This window comes from Triturus cristatus, chromosome 3_2, assembly GCF_964204655.1.
Source record: "Triturus cristatus chromosome 3_2, aTriCri1.1, whole genome shotgun sequence".
Classification (NCBI taxonomy): Eukaryota; Metazoa; Chordata; class Amphibia; order Caudata; family Salamandridae; genus Triturus; species Triturus cristatus.
In genome coordinates, this window is record NC_140584.1 from 1,059,430,166 (window position 1) to 1,059,454,107 (window position 23,942).

A 23,942-nucleotide genomic window follows, 5' to 3' on the forward strand; every position below is an offset into this window, starting at 1 on the left:
TCGGGCTGCACTGTTCCCATGAGGCATAGGGTCAAGACTGATTTGAACATGGCCATGTCTGAACTGGGGTGGCGTGGTGAGCAAAATAACGATGGAATAAACCCAGATCTGCGACTGGGGGTGAATGTTTTGCCAATGTGCAACATTCCGTCCATCATCTTGTGTGTTTTGCTGTTCGCCGTATGTGGGAAGGGTATGTCCAGACGTGGGTCCCGTGCTCACTACGCCACCGGAGTCAAGCTATCCTGGCTGAAGAGGGATGAAATCCCGAAACTGGTCCTACGATGCTTGATTCCGGTCCAGGGAAGACATGGCTTGGCAGTTCGGGCTGGACTGTTCCCATGAGGCACAGGGTCGACTGATTTGCATATGGCTATGTCTGAACTGGTGTGGCGTGGTGAGCAAAATAACGATGGATTAAACCCAGATCTGCGACTGGGTGTGAATGTTTTGCCAATGTGCAACATTCCGTCCATCATCTTGTGTGTTTTGGTATTCACTTGGATACCCGATTACTGGATGAATAGTCATATTTTCTGCCAACCCATTTCTCTTCTGTGGCTATCTGGGCCCATCATCCTCAGTGGCCTCAACTGTATGTGCCTATTTCTCACTTTGAGGTCAAGCAAGGTGGTCTAAGGTATTAATTTTGTGGTTCTAATATAGACTTTCAGGTAAGGAGATGCTCTACTTCCGCCTATTTTTTTTTTACTTTGGCTTTATCGGTTTGAGTGGGTGCCTTCTTTTTTGTACTTTATCCAAAGGATACATACAAGTGCTGCTCAGTATTTAATCAGCGTCTGGTCCTATTGGTCCTACTGGTGTTATACATAGTATTTCTCCACCAGTTCACGAGTGAGATGTCCATCTTCCCAAGTATTTCAATGACGTCGAGTGCGCTCAGGCTGGGGTTACTAGTTGGCAAGTTTTGCCTTTCCTAAGAGAGTCTCAACACCTGCTATGGCTGCACCATATCAATCTATCTTGCTTTCTTTTTCTTCTTCCAGGATGGCGGACAGCCAGAAGTTGTAACACTAGCTTACATTCTTAACTTCCTGCCGTTCGCTTTTGATTGGAATTACTTTCAGCATGAACACTGCTATCGCACTCTATAGACAACTAGTTACTGCTTTATGTAGAGGTCCTTTTGTTTCTCCATCATCCCTGTGAAACGCATCGGACTATTAGTGATACCTGTACATCATTAAGCACATTAGCTTCCCAGCAGGACAGGGTTGCATTTACTTGTTCCTTTGCATATTACCAGTGGTTTTTGGCACTTTCACACCGATTAATTCACACAACTCATGACAATACTTGTGATGCAATTTCTTAATGCAGTCTTGGAATGTATGGTTCTGCATATGATTTCTCGGTGCTCAAAATCTCTGTTGCATTGGTAAAATATAATTGTGCTGTGGATTTCAATCACGGCATACGGTTGGCTTTGGGTAGTAGCAGTGGAAGGCTGGCTCTGACTGAGCAAATGTTTCTCAGAGTAAAGACTAATGAAGAAGAGCAACAAGGTGGCAAAGCCTAAACTACTCACTGGTATTCTTCATTACACTGAACCCTACTCAGTCGCTTCATTGCTCCTTCCGCCATCTTATGTAGTGGTGTCTTCTTTTTTTGGTTCTGATCGAGTGCACTCAGTAGGCTGTTTCACGTGTGAGATGTTCTATAAATTAACCTAAAGTATTTTCAAAGATATTCAATAGCACTACTTCATGAAGCTTAATAAATAATACGATCTAACAGAATGATCGCGTTTAACACTGTATAATCAGACCTCCGTTCGGTACAGCCCCATCCGAAACTTGTTGGACTGTGTTGAGACAATGCGGTCATGCATCAAAGTAAGTCACTCATAATAGGTCTGGTTACGTACACAAGGTAAACCTATGAAGCTAGCCAAGAGTAAGTAGTTACACACTGCACCTCCATGCAAGCCGTGAGTGGTGAGGAATTTCGATACGATTTATCTGAGAATCAGAGATTCAAAAACATGCAAGTAGTCGTGGACTACTCTGAAAACTGACATCTGGAAGAGGAACAGGAGGGTGTGGGGGGGGGGGGGGGGGGCTCTGAAAATTAATGCACTGCACCCGTATTCCATTATATCTTCTGTTATTCGATAAAAGGATCTGCATTCTTATTTTTTTTAAATAAACACGATTTAACTTTTCTAGGCTCTTCACACGTGTCCCTTTGAGAGGTTGTACAATATCATGTACATATTCAGTCCTCTTCTGCATGGCATTCCTACCATCCCAATTCTTATTGTGGCACAGAATTCATGTCTCGCACCTGAATGTTTTCTGCACAGCAGCAGACATGCAAGAAAATGACCTTCTGGTTATCTTCTTCCAGTGTGACAGACATTGAGTGAAGCATCTGCTGGAACAGTAATATTAATTCTGATCTGTTCATTCTAGGCATCTAATGAGGAAATGTAATGCATTATATAAACATTCATACAGGGCTCAGCAAATTTGTTTCGCAGTAAGACTATCACTACGAGCTGCATGCCTTAAATGCATGGCTACAATCAGCAGTTGAGCTCTGTTTGATAGCTTTCCTACTTTATTGCTTTTTGTTGCTTCAGCAAGAATACTATTCTTAGCACTGCTTGATGGTAGATTTGTAATCTCAATTTTAAAACTTGGTACAAGGTAATACGGAGTTTTTATGTAGTATGTTTTACCAATAAAAGGGAGATTGTGAATAAAACGAAAACGAACACTAAATAAACGTTTTCCTGTGAAATAAACAGAAACATTGATGAGGACCAGTAAAAATATCAGTACTTTCAGGATGAATAAAAGCAAACAGATTCTTCATATTTTATTACATATTCATCATTCAAGTTGTATCGCCAACATTAAAAACTATAAACAATTTAATTTCAGCACCACTGTACATTGCGAAACATATTTTTTCTTTTTAGTGAACAGCTTAAGTGCCACAAATTGCTGGACATCTCATACCCATTCACAGACTTAACAAGGAAATTTGGGATCCACGTTGTAAAAAAAAGAAAAAAATAATAATAATAAGTGTTCAGCTTGCTGTTGGAACAGTTTTTTGACAAAGCCTGGCAAGAAGTCCAGCCATTTGCAAAAGTGAGTTCACACCTTCTGCTATTTTCATGTGAGTGTAACCAATTTCCTGGAAATAAAAGCACAGAAAAAAATAAGACAGTGAATGAAATCAACTTCTGTATATTTGTGTTTAACTAAAACATACATACATGCCCAGTCAACTCTAGAGTAACATATTCCTTCGAGAACCCCAGTGACAAGATAAAAATGTACTGCTCTGGACAATCTATAACTCCTACATCAATGAATTACTTTGCCTAGTTAATAGCTACAATCTTTAAGGACCTCTTAAAGCACTTTAACATTCGTAAATCTACACACAAACTCATTTTATTAGGAGTCACTACATAGTGCACCATGATTAGGATTGTTCCAATTGCTACAGCTGCAAAACGGAATATAAAAGGCATTTGTTATTATTTGATTAGGACTAATCCCAAACCCTGCAGCCCTGGTTCCTTAGTTAACAAAAGCTAGTGTTATGCGATTCTGTCAGTGCTGTGGGAGGAAAAATTAAGTAATCATATTAGCGATCACCAGCTGTACAAACCGCACGGTTTTGATCAGAATGATTTACCATGTAGCCACGTTTTCACAGATTCTAACTGCTCAGAGGCCAAATTTGCAGTGAAACTGAAAACTAGAAATCCGGGCATCTTCAGTGGTATTTTAGTTAAGGAGCTTAGTATAATTGTGTACTTGGAAGGGAGGCTGCTTATCGCTTGTCGAAAATTAATTTGGTGCGATTCAACTAAATGGTGGTCAAATTTTTATTTGTAAGCGTTTGAGGCTATTAGCAAAACCAACACTTAACAAGTCAACGCCGTAATAAGTTAGCACATGCATGTTTATTTGTAACATTTTAAACCTTTTTTTTAAAACTGAAACAAAGGTTTTGATAATTCAAGGTACATTAAAGGATAAAAAAAAAGATTCCCAAATAAGACTCATAATTAGAGGTGTTAAGAACGTGTCTATTGAAAGATGTGTAAGATGCTAGTATACTAAACAACTTCACAAGAGTCTTACCACTGTAGTATTGCAATAAAAGAAAATCAATACACGCTCATGATACAAGCTACGATGCAGGAACTAATTGCACAAACCACATATTAAACTACCAAACACCCACCTTGATGAACTCCAGTTTGAGAAACTCTGGCATTTGAAATGTTTTGCAGACTCTGAAAATGTTGCCAATAATATCTTCAGGAGAGTAGCCAAGCTTCCAGAGATGAGCAACAATCTGTACAAATTAAAGAAAGCACTACTGTGAAATATTCTGGGAGATAAAACAGGCTTATAGCAATGCCATCTCAAGGCAAATTTGAATTTTGTAAGCAAGATGCACAGAATTCAAGTGTGGGCATATGAAAATTGGATCATAAACAATTTTCATGCATGCTTCTTGGACGTTTTTTGTGCTTTTTCACAAGAAATGAGCCTTTATGTATTTGCTAGCAAATGTGTTTGGGTACTTGTGTTCCGCGCCAATTATTTTGTGTTTAACATAAAAATGTACTTCTCTTCGATATTAGCTCTACATATATCAGTGCACATTTGCTTTGTATCCTTACTGGCATGGCAGATCTGCCTTGAAATACACTAGACTCCTATGTGCACTAGATGCTTTCCCACTTTATGGACTCTTCAACCACCTGGATTGTGAAATTGCGTAAAGCAAATGCATTCTCCAATTCATCACTTAAAAGAAGTGTTCTTTATTCCGATTCGAACTTCTCAAACTTGCACAGGTAAAGTAGGAAGAATACATTACGGTCACAATATGTATTTAAAGGTTATACAATGGAATTCTTAAACCTCCTCCTATTAACTTGTAAAATGCATGTGCCATAATGGTGGCAAATGCTAGTCTTTGCTCATTTATTGCTATTCTTTGTCATCCACCTGAAGGGAGGCGGGCCAGGCTTACTCATACTGAAGGGGGGTGGGGGGGTCCTCAGCCCGTACTGATGTGAGTGTGAGAAGCTCCTACAGCATATCTTGCAGGGGGGCCCACTCACATTTTGTTACGCCATTGTGCCTATTAAACTACAACTGCTGAATTCAAGCAGTCATCTGTTGCTGGCTTGGTTGTGTATTCATCAGCAACCCCAAGAACTTACATTCTACCTTGGTTTTCAAAGTAAAGAGCTCTGCATTATTGTAGAAGGTTTAACCAAATGGAATTGCTTTCATGGAGGAATTAAGATACCCATTCCTCAGGCAAGACTAACAAAATAATGAAATACAAACCTTGTAAGCTTCATCAATGTTGCCATCTACACAGTGCTGTATCATCTCCTTCACAAGAAGGGGGTGAGGCTCATCACACACCTGAAACACAAAAAAGCGAACATAAAAAAAAAAACACATACAAACAACTTCTCTCAAGCCTTCAGTTGAACTAAATCTCAGAATTACAATGGCGTGACATCATACTAGTTATGCAGGCTGCACTTCAAATTCCCAAATGTACGCATATGATACACCAATACACCTCCACCTGGAGACTGGTACAGAGAGTCAAGCTTACATCTCAAAAATGTCTGGAATAAGTATCATTGGAGGACAGATATCTGCCTTAACAAATCTAAAGCAAAGATATTAAAATGGTCACCACCAACATCAACACTCTCCATCAGAACTAGGCATTTGGGCATAATATTCAATGCCAAAATGGCTACAGGTCAAAAACAAGTGTGGAATATGTTTAATAAGATGCTCTTGCTACTGAACACTAATAGGAAGCTGGGCTAATGTGCCATTGCACACAGTCTTTTAAAAAAAAAAAAATCAGATCCCATAATCAGCAGTGACTAAAAAAGCAGGAACATAACCCAACATCCTTGAAGGCCCGTCACCAGGCAGGATAAATCAATCCATCCATCCATTTGTAGAGCGAACTACTCACCCGTGAGGGTCTCAAGGCGCTGGGGGAGTAGCGGGGGTGCTGCTACTGCTCGAACAGCCAGGTCTTGAGGAGTCTCCTGAAGGCCAGCAGGTCCTGGGTCTTTCGCAGGCGGATGGAGAGGGTGTTCCAGGTTTTTGCGGCGAGGTGGGAGAATGATCTGCCGCAGGCCTGCTTGGATGCCTGGAGGTCGGTTGTGAACCAGATGGCTTTTCTGTCGGTACGTCGTTCGAGGGTTTCTTGGTCGGGGCGAGAGTGTTGGTGCAGTCGTCAATCCATTGCCTGAGGTTGCGGGCGGCAGTCGGTGTCAGTAATGTCCATTGGTGGGTTTCGGGAGAGGTGGTAACTAGCTGGTCTTCTGTGACTTTGCTCCAGCTGTGGCGGGGGGCCCGTGCGTGGTAGGTTTCTCTAAGGTGAAGTGGACGCAGCGATGGTCGGGTCAGTGGAGTTCGGTGGTGTGGCTGAAGGCGACGTGGTTGCTGGCGGAGAAGATGGGGTTGAGCGTGAGTGCGGCAGAGTGGGTGGGAGTCGTGACTAGCTGTTTTAGTCCGAGGTTGTCGAGCAGGGTGGTGGAGTTGCTGTCGTTGGTGTTCGAGGTGGAAGTTCAGATCTCCGAGGAGGATGTAGTCTGTGGATGCAAGGGCATGCGTGCTGACGAAGTCGGCAATGGAGTCACTGAATTGCGGCCGGGGAGCCTGTAGATGAGGGTTCCTCTGAGGGTGGTGTTGGGGTCGGTGTGGATCTGGAAGTGCAGGTGTTCGGCGGCGCCGAGGGTATCGTCGGTGCTGGTCGAGATTCTGAGGGTGTTTCTTTGGACAATGGCGATTCCTCCTCCTGTTCCGTTGGTGCTGTCCCTGCGGGTGATCTTGTAGCCATCAGGGATGGCTAGGACGATGTCGGGTGCCGAGGAGGGGTTCATCCAGGTCTCCGTCAGGAAGGCGACGTCTGGGGCGGTGGAGTCGAGTAGGTCCCAGAGTTCGATGGCGTGTTTGCGGGCGGAGCGGGGAATAAATAACATTCGGAGCTAAATGTGCCCTTCACAGTGTTCTTAATGTTTGGCCAGTGCGTACATAAACTTGCAACTTGACAGGCACCCGCCAGAAATATAAACTCAAGTTTACTGATCTGTGAAAAAGGCTCAAAAAGAATAAAGGAAAGTAATATGTAGTCTGTTGTAGTAAAAACTCTGGCAGGGGCGGTTCCTCGCTATGGGGCTAAGCCCCCTTTAATTTTCTGTCCTAAATTGTTTTGCTGTGACAAGGGGACGAGCAATTTAAAAAAACAAACACACATACACACTCAGTTTCAACTTCCCAGTCATTCTTAAGCAATCAAGATAATTGCTTAATCTTGAAAACATCGGTGCACCACATGACACGTTAGGAAACACAGATCGCCATTCACAGCCTATTCCCTGGGGCTGCAATTGATTGCAGAGCTGATGATTTCACAGCCCGAGGTCTGTGATGTCATCAGCCCAGCAAAGCAATAGCCTCCTCGGCTAAGCTCCTCCCCATCATGACATTATGTTGAAGTTAGCCCCAGGCGCTTCAGGCTGAAGCCCTGCAGCACCAGGGGCTTCCCGTCAATCAAGGAATGGACCTAGCCATCCCAATCTCATCACAGACAGGGGTGGAATTACTGACCCCAACCCTCTGTGACGAGGGGTAGAAGGGTGGGGTTAGAGGCTGCAGCCAGGAAATAGAGCCCTGGATTTTGCGCAGTGTATCAGCATGAGTTTTGACGATTCACTGTGCAAAATCCAGTTCAAATCTTCCTGCGCTTCACAGAGTGCACAAGTAGACAGACGCTGGAGAAGAGTGCGCACTATGAGTTTAGGTAAACTGTTATTATATCCGCGTCACGCACCTCTTTAGTGCCTGTTACAGTCAACCGAGCAGCTTAGTGTGTCAGTGTTACGGTCTTTGTGTGCTTGTGACAGTGTGTGCATGTGTGTGTATGTATCTTTGTATGCTTTGCTTGACTGCAGGTTTAAGTGCATGTGTGTGCGTGTAATTAGAAAGACTGCCTGAAGTATTCTCTAGGGGTGCCCGAGGCTGGAGTGGCCAACAGTTTAGTCTGTGGATGTGAATTCCCTATCTCCCACTGCATGAATACAAGCCCCATTCGGAATGTGAGGCTTGGTTCGCGCTCCCTCTGACCTGCATTGACTACAATTTATGACAGCAAGGTTAGGGAGAAGGCCTGTCTGTAAAGTGAAGCCAGACGATCAGATAAAATCAGGAGAAACACAGCCATCACCTGCAATGTCTGGTGAGTGTATTATGCGTGCATCTGTTTTATTTCATTAGACTCAGATCAATTCAACACTGCATGGGAATTATGGCGCACATTACGGTGTAACTCGGGCCTGTTGTAGGGAGGAAAGTGGTGCTCATAGGCTGGACTAGATTTTATCAATTGTATATCCTGCAAAACATGTATAGAAAAGGGGCACCGCATTGCAGGAGAGTGAATTGTGTGAAGTTTGTTTAAAATAATATTACTGGCATGCAACATATATTTACGGTATGTGTTACATTAAAAAGTTGCTGGTTTAGTGCGTATAGCATCTGACAAACGTTTGACAATTTGACCAGACAGCCTGAAATACTAAAAAGGCCTCTCCCTTGCATGTGATGGGAAAAGGAATACACACTTTACATTTCAAAAAACAGGCCCATCTTTGTCCCAAACTACTTGTTGAGGCAGCTGGGGTCTGGTCTAGTCTATGAGCATTGTACATCTGGACATTACTTGGTATGTGTACCAAACGTCTTACCATGTGCTGAAAACAGGAATTCCTTCATAAAATATGCACCAACTGGAGAAAAATGTACTGTGTGGATGTTTAATTAAGATATGTCATGTAACTTTAACAATAGGTATGTAGGGGGGGCGTGGCCTGGCGGCGAAGTAAGATGGCCGCGTAGTCTGAGCTCTCTCCCGTCCACCCTCTCTCCCGCGACTATCCGCCACACGAATCCGTGATTTGAGGCCAGCATCGGCCACCGGAGGATCGGCGCAGCTCACGGAGCCCTTCCCCGCCGAAATCGGAGCTGGGTAACGGCAGTAGCAGACACGCACAGCGGCGGCCTGAGACGCGAGACAAGCCGGGACCTGCTGTGGGCGGCTCCCCCGGGCGGCCGTCTCGTGATATGGATCTCGGCCAGCGGTGGCTCCGGGGCACTCTCCGAGGTGAGATTGGGCCCTCGCCTGGTGACGGTCCGCACATTCGACCCCCGGGCCCCACTGTGGCAGTAAATCCAGAAGCCTTGGGGGAGTCGGGAGGAATCAGCTCGCATTGCAAGAAGTGGAGGTGATGGTCACGAGTCTGGGGCCCCGGGGACGACTGGCAGCGGTGGGGTGCCTGCCCACCCGACGAGTGTTGAAGCGCGGCAGGCGAGGAGGCGCAATTGAAGGGAGGGCGACCTCCGGCGGGGCACCCGGGCGATTTCACGCAGAGACCACGGATCTATGCCCACCAGGGAAAGCATAGGCCTGTCCGGGAGGCGGAGAAGCAGCCGGGGACCGGAGTGAACCTGGACCATTAGCTGGGCCTCGAGGTGAGGGCCCCCTCCTCGAGGGGAAGACATCACCTGCGATTTCCTGTGTGGGAGGCGGCAGGGACCCCCTGGCGGAGTGTAGCTGTCTGAGGCCCAATATCCCCCACGAACAGTCCCGAGAGAGGCGTATGGGCGGATCCTTCCTCGCCGGGGCTGCGGAATACAACACCTCCTACGCCCTGTCACAGTGATCAGGCTAGGGGCCATGTCGGGTTCGAGGGGCCCGAAGTCCACCCAGAGTAATAGACTGGATAAATACACCTGTCCCAGGTCTACTATGACCACGCAGCAACCGCCAAAGGGGGGAGAGGTCCTAGATGCGGAAGCCCCGGAGCATACCTTAAAGGATGTGCTGGACGCCATAGGCGGGATCCGCACCTTACTGGAGCAAAGAATAGACGCGCTTTCCTCGGAAGTCATGCTGATCAGAGCGGACCTAGCCACTAACAGGGAGAAAGTCCAACAACTGGAAATCACTACTGCAAGCCTCGTGGACCACACCACCCAGCTCCAGAGGGAGATGCAGGACCTCCAAGCATTCAGAAAATTTGCAGAAGGAAAGCTGGATGACTATGAAGGCCGCAGTAGGCGCAATAACGTGCGCATTATTGGGGTTCCGGAATGGGCGGAGGGACCAGCGGCTTTGTGGAAAACCTAATTGCCAAACGCCTCCAGCCCAAAGGGCTATCTAACATCTTCGTAGTGGAGAGAGCCCATCGAATACCGGGAGGGCGACCGAAACCGGGGGCCCCTCCCCGCCCCATACTGGCTAGACTCTTGAACTACAGAGACAGGGGCCTGATACTGCAAACAGCCAGGGTAGCTCCACCCATACGAATTGAAAATTCGGAAATCAGCTTCTTTCCCGATTTCACCCAGGCAGTTCAAAAACACTGCAGATCGTTCTTGGGAGTCAAAAAACGCCTGAGGGACAAAGGCTTTAAATACGCCATGCTATTCCCAGCTAGACTCAGGGTGGAGGCTGGGGGGGAAGACCAATTTCTTTAGGACTCCTGAGGAGGCCTCCGAGTGGCTGGACGGATGGCGAGGCCCACTGGAACAAGGCTCACAACGAGAATAGCACAGCGACTTTTACAACAACCTTTGGGGTCTTCTGGAGATCGGTGGAGGCTTGGGTTGCCCCACAACTACGTTCCATATGAGAGTTGCGGTACTGTGGGGTAATTGGAGGATGCTGGTGGGCTTCTATACAACATTAGTGGGGGGTGAGATGGAGGAGTGTATACCCCCACTTTTCTTCATTTAGTCTAAACTTAGTGGGCGACAGGCATTCTGCATAGTTGTAATCATGGGCAGTTCTGAGCCCAGAGTGCAGGGGAGCAGGGAGGGGGGAGTTGGGGGGAGGGGGGGGTTAAGTTTTGTTCTATGTTTATTGGGAATCAGTGAGGCATCACAATCCGGAGACGCAGATACATATGTGCTACGTGAATGTCTATTAAGATGCAATGTGACAAAGGGTTCAAGCTAATGAGCTGGAATGTTAATGGGCTGGGGGACAAAGTCAAGAGGACTGTGGTGCTACAATATATTAAGAGACACTCCCCTGACGTTATACTCCTACAGGAGACTCATCTGGTGGGGAATTCTTGTAAAGCTCTTAATAGATGGGGATACAATCTGGTGGCACACTCTGGCTTCACCTCGGGGTCGAGAGGGACAGGAATACTACTGAAAAACTCCTTTCCCCTCACAGTCAACGCTACATGGGTAGATGCTGGGGGGGAAATATGTGGAAGTTTCGGGCCAATGGGAGGGGAGACTGCTGACCCTCATGTCAGTTTATGTACCGCCAGCCCTCCAGGACTTAGCCTTCAAGGACTTGGGCTCCATTCTGGTGACAATCCCGGAGGGACTCTTAATAGTGGGTGGAGATCTGAATGTGGTAGTTGATGGGACACGGGATAGAAACCCACCACGACAACTTCGCCCTTCCAACAGTTGGTTGCCAAACTGTTTGGGGGCCTTGGGGTTGCAGGCTGCATGGCGTTCACAACACCCAGACACCTCGCAGTACACCTTCCACTCGGGGGCCCACAACACCCAATCTAGAATAGATTACATATTACTTCCCCCGGACCAAGTGCAACACGTGAAAGAGGTCAAACATATGGCGAGAGGCATATCAGACCATTCCCCGTTGTGGATGCGCGTAGCGGTGGGTCACCATAGGGTTGGGAGGGTAGCCCCCATCAGCCCTTGGCACCTTCGTAACCCAGTGGTACACAAAGCAGTCCGTGCTTCCATGGAACACTACTTCTTGGAAAATGAGGGTTCGGTGAGCTCACACCAAACATTATGGGAAGCCTTTAAGACAGTGGTGAGGGGCCAAGCCCTCTCGCAGATAGCGGGGGTTAAAAAAGAAAAGGTCAAGGAGGAAGAGGCGTTAGAGCACGATATCCTCCGTCTAGAAAAGGAGATGGCAAGACAAGCCCACCCAGAAACCCTACATAACTTACAACTGAAACAAGACAACTATAAGGCCCTCGTGACGGACAGGGCCAAGGAACTCGGGAGGGAGATACTTGGTACAATCTACGACCAAGGGGATAAGGCGGGGAAGTTAATCGCATGGCTGGACAAGCAAAAGCTAGCAAGTAGACTGGTGCCAGAACTATTAGACAAAGGCGGGCACATAATCACAGACCCTCAAGACATCGCGAACACATTTTCCCAACATTTCCAGCAGGTCTATGCTTCCCAAAACCCCTACACGACACAAGAGTCTACCGACCTTCTCAGGGATAGAACGCTGCCAGACTCGGAATTCGCGTACCTGGAGGGGGCCCTCACGCCAGACGAGGTGGCTCTAGCTATCAGGGGACTCAGCTCGGGGAAGGCGTCAGGACCCAACGGCCTACCGATAGAACTATATAAACTAGGGACCGATATCCTCGCTCCCCACATGTGCAATATGTTCAAGGAGAGTCGGGAGATCGGTGAACTACCCCGGGATCAAAGAATTGAGACTTTGGTGGTGATTCACAAAGAGGGCAAAAGTCGAATTGAGTGCGCCTCATACAGACCGATCTACTGAACGCCGAACCCAAAATCCTGGCCAAAGTACTTGAAAATAGGCTAATCAAGGTCATTAATAACCTCGTACACCCGGATCAATCCGGCTTTATGCCTCAGCGGAATACAGCGCTAAACATGCGTAGACTACACGGAGTGATAGGGAGGACACACACAATACAGGAAGAAGCGGTCTTGGTGTCCCTAGACGCTTCCATGGCATTTGACAGGCTGGAATGGCAATACCCATTTGCAGTCTTTGAAAAAATGGGATTCGGGCCCCAATTCATCCGATGGGTGCGCCTCCTCTACTCGAAGCCGCTAGCCCAGCTAGTAGTCAATAAAAAATAGTCAGAAGTCTTTGAGCTGGGCAGGGGTACGAGGCAGGGGTGTCCGCTCTCCCCTCTCCTGTTCGCCTTGGCCCTGGAACCTCTGGCATCATGGATAAGGAGGGATCCAATGATCCGTGGTCTTAAGTGGGCTGAGTCATGGGAGGACCGCATCTCCCTATATGCGGACGACATTCTGCTGTTCGTAGCCTCTCCAAAGGCCTCGCAAACAGCGGTGTTGGATATCTTCGCCATCTTTGGTAGATACTCGGGATACACCATACATTGGCTCAAATCAGTGTTGTATGTCCTTCGGGGCCCCCTCGGAGGCCTCCCTGTGGGCTGCCCGATACAGATCACCACAAAGGGCTTCAAATACCTCGGCATCTATATAACCACTAACCCGGCTGACAGGTTCGCCCGTAATCTGTTACCCCCTTTGCAGAGACTGAAAAGAGATTCCGAGCGCTGGATGGGTCTCCCGCTCTCGTTACTGGGCAGGGCCTCATAGTTTAAGAAGATGTCCCTGCCCAGGTTCCTCTACGTCCTGCAAAACTCGTTGGACCCAGCCCCCGCTAGCTATTTCAGAGAGATTGAAACCCTACAACGCCGCCTTCTATGGAACGGGAAACCGCGTATTGCCTTGCCCAAGCTGAACCTCTCCTGGTATGACGGGGGGATAGCCCTCCCGGACCTCAAAAAATACTACTGGGCAACACACTTGGCAGCCATCAACCATGGTATCTATAGACAACCCGGGGATCCGGGATACGCAATGGATCTGTGGCTACTGCCAGGTGGGAACTATGACCGAGCGCTTTACTCAACCGCTGGGGACCGCCACTTAACCGGGCCAACCAAACTATCAGTACAGGTCTGGAGGGCGGCCACCAGGAGTACGGGATGGAATCGCAAGATAACCCGGGCGACGCCAATATGGGCCTCAGAACAACTCAGACATCTTTGGTCCACTAAGGGCTTTGACAAATGGGATCTCATAGGCATCTCAAAAGTGGGCGACCTTTGGGTGAAGGGAGAGGCAAGTCATTTCCCACCTTACAGCAAGAGTACGAGCTCGCCTCTACAGAACGCTTGATACCTACAGGTCCGTCATGCCTTATACTCCTGTCTCCCAAAGGGGGAGACACCCCCCAAAGCTACCCCCCTCGAAGACAAGACTCCTGGATGGATATCTTCCAACTAAATACGAATTTTCTTAACATCATTGAATCAATTCAAAACCAAATTACTTCAGATACAATTCTCTGTACCATTGATGTCAAAGCATTATATACATCAATTCCTCATGATCAAGGAATTGAAGCCATTGAATCATTCTTACTGACCACGGACAAACCCAATGACCTCAAGATTTTCCTCATGGAACTCATCCACTTTACACTTTATCACAGCTACTTTGAATGGTCTGGAAAGTACTATATTCAATGCTCGGGCACTTCCATGGGCAATTGTGCCGCTCCCACATATGCCAATCTCTACATGTATCGATTCGAACTTGACAACATCCTATCCAAACGGGAATGGATTGACAATTTGATCCTATACAAAAGATACATCGACGATATTTTTATCGTATGGAAAGGCTCAATTCACCTTTTAGAATCTCTCATCGAAATACTGAACACTGTTGACCACCGCATTGAATTCACCCATTCAACAAGCCAAAACTCCATAACATTCTTGGATACCCTCATAACTCACAAACATGATCATCTGATTACGCAAGTTTACACCAAACCCACAGACCGTAACAATCGTTTACATTATCGCAGTTTCCATCAGCCTTCACTTAACATACACTTACCATACTCCCAACTACTCAGACTAAAAAGAATTTCAAGTACTGATGACCTATATGAAACCAGCAAAAAGGAATGTATTGAGAAATTCAGACAACGTGATTACCCACCACACATTTTGGAGGACGCCATTGTTAAAGTTGAGAAACCCACGCGACAGATGTTACTTCAACAGAAATCTTTGAAACGAAATTAAAAAGATCATCCTAAGGTACTGGCCCATGCTAAGTACCGAAATGGATTTCAAAAACATTGACGCCCCTCCCAGATTTGCTTACCAAAGATCACGGAACATTAAACAAATTCTGTCTACCCCCAATACACTTATCAGTACTGAATTTAAGGGAACTACACCTTGCTTCAACTGTGGCAATTGCAACTCGATCATCAAAGGTAACACCATTCAACATCCACAAAAAGGTTATCCGATTAAACTGATGGTAACAGCCACATGCAACAGCCAAAATGTGATTTATGTGTTGAAATGCCCCTGCGGGCTGGTCTACGTTGGCAAAACCGAGAGGAAAATGCGTATCAGATTAAACAACCACAAAAGCAATATACGCACCCGACAGATGAAATCTCCCATTGCCAACCACTTTCATCTCTTCCAACATAATATTTGCCAATTACGCTTTCTAATCCTAGAACAAATCCCATTTATCAAAGGACGCAATAACACTCAATTTCTTCTACAACGAGAAGTATTCTGGATGACCAAACTGAACTCGATTCACCCCAACGGGTTAAATGAATATGCTACTTACCAGTATGCATCTGTTCTTGGCATGTAGGGCTGCTGACATTCATATCTGTGCATAGATCGCCGCCTAGTGTTGGGTCCGGATGTTTGCACGTTGTTGTCCTGGAAGGGTCTCCGAAGTATCCTGGGATAGGTGACTCCTCCCCTGGACTACAGTGCGCATGGGCATCCTCTCCATCCTCAGATTGTTTTTCGCCATTGTGGCAGTGATGGAGTAGATACAGAAAGTGATGACCATGCTTACAGTAATTCTGAGAGCTGCAGCTGTTACAGGCGCCGGGGAGGAGGGAGGGCGATATGAATGTCAGCAGCCCTACATGCCAAGAACAGATGCATACTGGTAAGTAGCATATTCAGTTCGAGGCATGTGGGCTGCTGAATTCATATCTGTGCATAGAATACATAGCAGTACCTCCTATTAGGGGCGGCTACCAGTGCCAGCTGCAGCGGTCTGAAAAAGAGTTTTGAGAACAGCCTGTCCTACAGCTGCCTGCTGTTTTGATTGCACATCTACACAATAGTGTTTGGTAAATGTGTGTGTAGTGGACCAGGTGGCTGCTCTACATATATCATGCAAAGGGATGTTTCCTAGGAAAGCCATGGAGGCCCCTAACTTACGTGTTGAGTGGGCTCGTGGGGGAATCGTTAATGTGCGTTTAGCCTTTTGATAGCAAATTTGAATACATTTAACGATCCATCTGGCTATACCCGCTTTGGAGATAGCATTACCTTTGTGGTGTGGGGCAAAGGCAACGAAAAGTTGTTTTGTCTTCCTAAAGATCTTAGTCCTGTCGATATAGTACATGAGGGCTCTCTTCACATCTAGTGTATGGAGTGCTCTTTCTGCGACAGTTTGTGGGTTTTGAAAGAAAACAGGCAGTTCAATAGTTGGATTCATGTGGAACTGCGATATCACCTTGGGCATGAATTTGGAGTTGGTACGTAGTACGACCCTGTTGGCGTGAACCTGTATAAACGGCTCTTGAACGGTTAGTGCCTGGAGTTCACTAACTCTTCTTAAAGAAGTGATCGCTACTAGGAAAGCTACTTTCCAGGTAAGGAATTGAATCTCGCATGAGTGTAGAGGTTCAAAGGGTGGACCCATCAGGCGTGTGAGGACCAAGTTGAGGTTCCACATTGGAGCCGGTGGGTGGCTTGGAGGAATTACTCGTTTGAGTCCTTCCAAAAATGCTTTGATGGCAGGCACTTTGAATAAAGAGAGGTGCTGCCTGTTCTGGAGATAGGCTGATATTGCGGTCAAATGGACACGTATAGAGGTGTACGCCAGATTGCATCGGTATAGGTGTAAGAGGTAACAAATTATGTTTTGGATGGATGCGTCTAGCGGGTTAATGTCATTATTATTGCAATAAATGACGAACCTTTTCCATTTGGCTGCATAGCAAGCTCTGGTAGTGGGTCTTCTAGCTTCCTTAATGATGTCCATACAGTCAGGTGGCAGGTTTAGGTAGCCAAACTCTAGGACTTCAGGAGCCAGATTGCCAGGTTCAGCTGTTGCGGATCTGGGTGCTGAATCTCTCCATGGTTCTGCGTCAAATGCGCGGGTTTGATCCGCAGCCTTTGATGCGGCACCACGGAAAGTTCGAGAAAAGTGGTGTACCATGGCTGGCGTGCCCACGTTGGAGCAACCAGGACGAGTGTCAGGGAGTGTTGTCTGAGTTTGCGAGCCACCAGCGGTATCAACGGCGCTGGGGGAAAAGCGTACGCAAATCTGCCGGACCAGTTCATCCATATCGCATTGCCCTGCGATTGTGGATGTGGGAACCTGGCGGCAAAGCTTTGGCATTTTGCGTTTGCTTGTGGCGAATAGGTCTATCTCTGGATGACCTCATTGCTGGAAGTACGGTTGGAGTACTGATGGGTGTAACTCCCACTCGTGCATCTGGTGGCTTTGTCTGCTGAGCAGATCCGCCATCTGGTTGTCCTTGCCGGGGAGGTGTTACGCCATGAGGAACATGTTCCTTTGAATGGCCCACTTCCACATGCTGTGAGCCAGATGAGACAACAGTGGAGAGTTTGTTCCTCCCTGCTTCTGTATGTAGTACATGGCGGTCATGTTGTCCGTCCGGATCAACACGACTTTGTTGCACAAGTGTACTTTGAATGCTTTCATAGCCAGGAAGATTGCCATCAGTTCCAGAAGGTTGATGTGCATCTTCTTTTGTTGTGTTGTCCATAGTCCCTGCACTGTGTAGTTGAGTACGAGCTCCCCATCCCTGGAGAGACGCGTCCGCTGTCAGTATTATTTGTGGAACAGGCTCTTGGAACGGTCGGCCCTTGCAAAGGTTTTGTGGATTCCACCAATGCAGAGAGTTGTATGCCCGACCGCTCACCAACACTAGGTCTTTCAACTGTCCTTGAGCCTGATTCCACTGACGTGCTAAGCACTCCTGAAGCGGGCGCATATGTAGTCTCGCGTGTGGAACTATGAAAATGCAGGAGGCCATCATGCCTATCAACTGCATGAACACTCGCGCAGGAAGGGAGTGTCGTGGTTTGAACTTGGAAATCAGCATTTGCATGCTGTTGATTCTCACTAAATTTGGCTGAGCTGTGGCCGCCAGAGTGTCTATAGTCGCACCTAGGTACTGTTGTACGTGTGCGGGTTGGAGATGGGATTTTGGGTAATTTAGTGAGAACCCCAGACTGTGAAGGAGGTGAATGGTGCGGGACATGTGGCTGGCACATTGCTGGGCTGACTTTGCTTGAACAAGCCAGTCGTCCATGTAAGGGTAGACGTGTATGTGCTGTCTCCGTAGATGGGCAGCCACAGTAGCTAGGCACTTTGTGAAAACTCTGGGTGCTGTTGTCACGCCGAAGGGAAGGACTTTGAATTGGTAGTGCTGCCCCTGAACAGTGAACCTGAGGTATTTTTTGTGTGAGGGGTGAATGGGTATGTGGAAATACGCATCTTTGAGGTCCAGTGTGGCCAGGAAGTCTCCCTGCTTGAGCAGCGGGAGGACTTGCTGTAAAGTGAGCATGTGAAAATGCTCGGAGAGAATGTAGCGGTTCAGGGGTCTCAGGTCTAGTATAGGTCTGAGTGACCCGTCCTTTTTCGGTATTAAAAAGTACAGGGAGTACACCCCCGTACCTTGCGCGTGGACGGGTACGACCTCTATTGCGCCTTTTAGTAGCATACTTAGCACTTCCTGCTGTAAGAGCGTTAAGTGCTCTGAGGACATAGGACGGTGTTTTGGAGGTATTGTGGGTGGAGTGGAGGTTAATTCTAGGCAGTAACCGTGTTTGACAATATCTTTGACCCACCTGTCCGTGGTGATGGAGTTCCACGTGGACAGGAACCTTTGTAGCCTTCCCCCGACAGGTGTTATGTGGTCGGGAGGAAAGGAGAGGGCGTCACTGTTTGTTCTTGGGGGAGGACCTGGTGTTGCCGTATCCGCGTCCTCTGCCCTTTGTGCTTGAGCCACGATAACCACCCCGGGTGTTTTTATCGTAGGAACTTTGTGTGTTTCCTTTGTTGTAGGTTTGCTGTGACCCCTGTCCTCTACCTGCTCCTCTATTTCCGGGGCGACGAAAGGAGCCGCTCCGAAAGGACTGCGTTTGGAGAGCCCCCATGGACTTTGCAGTGTCTGTGTCCTTTTTTATTTTCTCTAGGGTGGTGTCAACGTCTGGCCCGAATAAGTAGTCGGGGTTGACAGGCTGGTTGAGGATGTTATTTTGTACCTCAGGTTTGAATCCGGAGATTCGTAACCAGGCGTGTCGTCGCAACATGACGCTAGTGTTCATGGCTCTCGCAGCTGTATCCGCGGCATCAAGTGCACACTTAATGGATGCGTTTGTGAGGAGTTGTCCCTCCCTGATGAGGATCTCTGCACCCTCTTTGAATTGGTCAGGGAGATGTTGGAGTAATTGTTCTAATGTGTCGTAGTGTGCTCGATCGTAGCGAGCGAGGAGCGCCTGAGTATTGGCAATGCGCCATATGTTAGCTGCCTGGGCCGCAACCCGTTTGCCGGAGGTCTCTAGCACCTTGGACTCTTTGTCCGGGGGAGGAGCATCACCTGTTTGCGAGTGTGCCCGTTTGCGAGCATTCGCAACTACTATGGAATCCAGAGGTAACTGGCCTCTAATGTAGGTAGGGTCCCCAGGCGCCGACCTGTATTTCTTGTCGATCCTGGGGTTTATTACTCTTGCCCTGGTGGGTTCCTTGAAGATGTCCTTTGCTGGTTTGAGGACACCCTTCAACATGGGTAGAGTTTTTATATTCCTTTCTGAGGATGCAAAAGTATCCATGAGAAAGTCGTCCTCGACGGTGTCAGAGTGGAGTTGCACACCATGATTGGCCGCAGCACGTTCAATGAGGGCGTTGAATGCGGCAGTGTCCTCTGTGGGAGACGTTTTTGCTCCATAGAGTTGCGGGTCCTGTGTATCCATAGGTGCACCAGAGTCTACAGGGTCATCCCAAGCTTGGTCAGGGTCCTGTTGGCCTTCAGGGTCCATCTCTCTGGGGTAGGGGACGTGGTCACCTATGTAGTCCTCCAAAACGTCTGTTTCGGAGTGTGTGGGTGAGAAGGACTGTGGATCTTGGTAAGAGGAATGGAGAGGTTCGTAAAGAACTGGTTCCGAAACCACTGGCAGCTTTTTCTTAAGCGGGATCCGGTAGGAGTCCAAAGCTGGCTCGGAAGTTATTCTCCTCTTGTGGAGCATCATCCTGCCGGTGTCGGCGTCGATGATGTGTGATGGTGACGTCTCTGCGGGAGAGCGTTCGGCAGGCGTGATCGTGGTGTGGGTGACCCGTGTTCTGATTTGGAACAGTTTCGGGGCCGTGGATGGCGGCAGGCCAAAAGTGATGTTGGCTGGTGCCGAAGAGGCTGTTGGAGCTTTTATCGGCTCGGAGCCTGACGTGTCCTGGAGGACTGCTTTGTGTTTGACGCGTTGCGCAGCAACTGGCCGCACCTGGAGCGCCATCGATTCTTTTGCGCCGACCGGTTCTGTAGAGGCGGGCGTGGACTTCTTCGGCGCCAGTGGGTCATCGAGTCGAGGAGCGGTAGTGGCCGTCGACGTCGATGAGTGTGCCTTTGGTGGTGCTGTCGAAGCGGTGTGAGACGCAGCAGGCAGTTTGACCTTTGGGGTCGGAGCCGATTGTTTCGGTGCCGGGAGCCGAGTAGATTTGATGGCACCGAAGGTCTTTCTCCGTGTGTCGGCGCCGACGTCGGCTGCTGCAAGCTCGGCACCGAAGTCTCGTTTGGTGCGGTCGGTGCCGACGGGTTTTGCTGGCGTCGAAGGTGTGGTGGGCCTCGAGCCGACCAGCGTCACTTTTGGTTTCGGTTTCTGGTGAACCAGTACAGCTTTCGGTTTCGAAGAAGGGAAACCAGCCGTTTTAGGTAGTAATGGCTGCCGCTGAATGTCCGAGGCCGGGCCAGAGGGCGGGGCCGAAGAACTGCGGGATAGGTCTTGGGTAAGGCCCGAAGGCGATCCCTCGACCGGGGCCATAGACTGGCGCACTGGGATATCCTCAGTCTGTACGGGTAGGCCTTGCTCGTCACCGGAGCTACTCTCTTCGGCCCCTAAGGCCTCATCGTAGTCTCCTACCTCGGTGTCGGCTTCATCTTTGTGAAAGAGTCGTTCTTCGACGTCCTCCGATCCGGAGTCGTGTTCGGAAGCGGGGCTTGAGGGTAGGTTCTCCACGTCTTCGACATCTTCGTCCTCGGCGCTGAAGATGTTGGTCGGGGCCGGTGCCGCTTGCTGCGCTTCGAGTCTCGCTGCTCGTCGATTCCGGAGAGTCGTCTTGGAATCGGGCACAGGCCATACATGTAGACTCATCGTGATCCGGTGAAAGGCACTTGTTGCACACCGGGTGGACGTCGACATGGGGATATTTCGCATTGCATACAGGACACCTCTTGAATGGCGTCCTCGATTCCATCGTCGATGTCGGGTCGATGGTCGGGTAAGATGCGAAAAAGTTGGTTCTGGAAGTTAGTAAACTAACAAAGATACTATCGATACCGATCGGGAACAGTACCGACGCGAACTAAAGTCCTTTTGGCCTGGAAAAAGTTTTTCCTAACTTGAGTCAAGATAAGCACATCCGAACCCAATGGCGGAAAAAAAAACAATCTGAGGATGGAGAGGATGCCCATGCGCACTGTAGTCCAGGGGAGGAGTCACCTATCCCAGGATACTTCGAAGACTCTTCCAGGACAACAACGTGCAAACATCCGGACCCAACACTAGGCGGCGATCTATGCACAGATATGAATTCAGCAGCCCACATGCCTCGAACCGAACAATATGATCTGGGCTGTTATCTGTAATCAGAGCCCCTGTTGCGGCAACAGAACGTTGTCGACATGATTGTCTTTGCCAACACAGGCCTGTAAATATGCAATTAGCTTTGACTTCCAGAGACCCTGGAACACGTTACCTCATGTACCTTGACAACGTCAGACATTGTTATTCTTTGATATTTTTGATGTACATCTGCATTTATTTGCTTTATTCTTCCCTATGTCATAGTTTATTTTTTTTCCTTTTTTCGCTTTTTCTTCTCTCTTCACTCTTGACTCCTCCCTTTTTTGACATCCTTTCCTCACTCTCACATTGTACTTTCTAGACCACGTGCTTCATGTCATTTACATTCACACACCTCCAGGACACTTCATTTTTTCCATCAGTGAACGTGACATTCTCTTTTCGGGATGTCTTGTTTCTTTTCCTTTATTTTTCTTTCTTCATACACCAGACATATACTGATTACCAAACTACTAGTCTTTTTTCATTGTAGTTCTTCACCAAGAACTTTTGCCTACGTTTTTCCGTCCCTCTTTTAATGTTTGGTGACGGGATACTCATGAACACACGTTATGTGACTTTTGTTTACGCTCTACACTCTACGCGACTTGTTCGCATGATCACGTGGGGAACTTTATCCAATCAATTGCCTACCGTTTCACGAATGTGTAAACGCTTGAGTTTTTTCCCCGTTTGACAGCTCATATGATTCGCTCCCGCGATCACTTGGTGTACTTAAACCTATCACCATATCTCTATGGTTTACACTTCCGGATTTGCCGTTTGACGGTTTGCCTTCGCCGATACGCTGGTTTTCAGAGACTCGCCGACCCGAAATTTACAACACAGTAAGTGTTTAGTCACGTTAGTTCGACTCGTCTTCTTCACAGGTTATTGGTGATTTTCATATACTTTTTTCTTCTATCGCGCTCACGTTACGGACGCTTTCGTCAAGACACCTGGGATTCATTAGCTAAACACGTATTAATCTTTTATGTTTCTTTTTTTTTTCTTTTCTTTCATCACTGCCTCAATACAATTGTTTTGACCTGAACATGGATTGCTCTTAAATTTTAACTCACATCTACTCTTTGGTACGTTTTCACTCACGGCACCGGTTTCCTTCTGACACTTAGATGTAACGTCAACTTTTCTGACATGATCGCCTGGATGTAGGCGGATTCCTTGTTTCCTCTTCTTTGCAGTGCTGCCCCTGATGAAGGGCTCTGTCAGCCCGAAATGCATTGGACATTTTAAGTTACTTTCGGATGTTAAAGAATGAAACGTGAAATGTGATATGTACACAAATATGCCACGTCTTGGAATTTGACGATTATTAAACAATTTAATTTGTTGAACAAACAGTATTTTTTGATTTACTTGGAGGATTAAATTCCACCCCGGAGTGCAACACGAGTGACGCGCTCTCATCTAGAACATGCTTTAACCTATCTTCCAACTAAGGCCATCTCGCTCACATATAAAAAATTAGTTAACAATTCTGTAGACTCCCTCATGAAGCTGCGAGAGAAGTGGGAAGGGGATGGTATAATCCTAGACGAGGAAGATTGGGTGGCAGCCGTGTCTTCACCGCGGGAGGTGGCCATGGCAGCGAAATTGAGACTGGTGCAACTTAAAATTTTGCACCGGGTCTATATCACAGGTCCCGGGATGGTACGAATGGGCAGAGCGACAGATGGAGGGTGTAGAAGGGGCTGTGGACACGTAGGCACCTTCCTACACATACTATGGTTGTGCCCCTTGGTCCAGAGGTACTGGAAGAGAATACACGATGTTATGGGAGAGGTGCTACATCAGGCTCTCCCGCTGGAAGCTAAGAGATGTCTATTGAATGTATGGGAACCCACTGACCTGTACAACACTCAGATGGCCTGGGTTACACTGGGGCTGATGATAGCAAAACGTAACATAGCCCAGAAATGGGGGGCGACACAGACTCCAGCGGTACATGCCTGGAAGAAAGACATGGACTGGTGCATGTTTCGGCAAAAGTATGTTTATGTGGCCAGGGGATGCCCTAAGAAATGGATCCGCATGTGGAATGAATGGAATGAATATAGAGGGACTATATGCAGCCCACCACTTTTACCAACTCAATTGGAACCAACATTGTAACTGCGTTAATCAC

At 47.7% G+C, this 23,942-nt stretch overlaps 1 protein-coding gene across 1 annotated transcript in view; it reads right to left on the bottom strand.

Moving 5' to 3' along the window:
• Positions 1 to 2,831: 2,831 nt before the first annotated feature.
• The window catches only part of RFC2 (replication factor C subunit 2), a 72,360-nt gene continuing 51,249 nt past the window's right edge, over positions 2,832 to 23,942 (bottom strand). The window contains exons 9-11 of the mRNA XM_085649776.1: positions 5,358 to 5,438; positions 4,234 to 4,347; positions 2,832 to 3,168 (exon numbers count right to left, since the gene is read on the bottom strand). Of these exons, the coding sequence (XP_085505902.1) occupies positions 3,061 to 3,168; positions 4,234 to 4,347; positions 5,358 to 5,438 (303 nt within the window). The 3' untranslated portion in view covers positions 2,832 to 3,060. The remainder of the gene's footprint in view (positions 3,169 to 4,233; positions 4,348 to 5,357; positions 5,439 to 23,942) is intronic.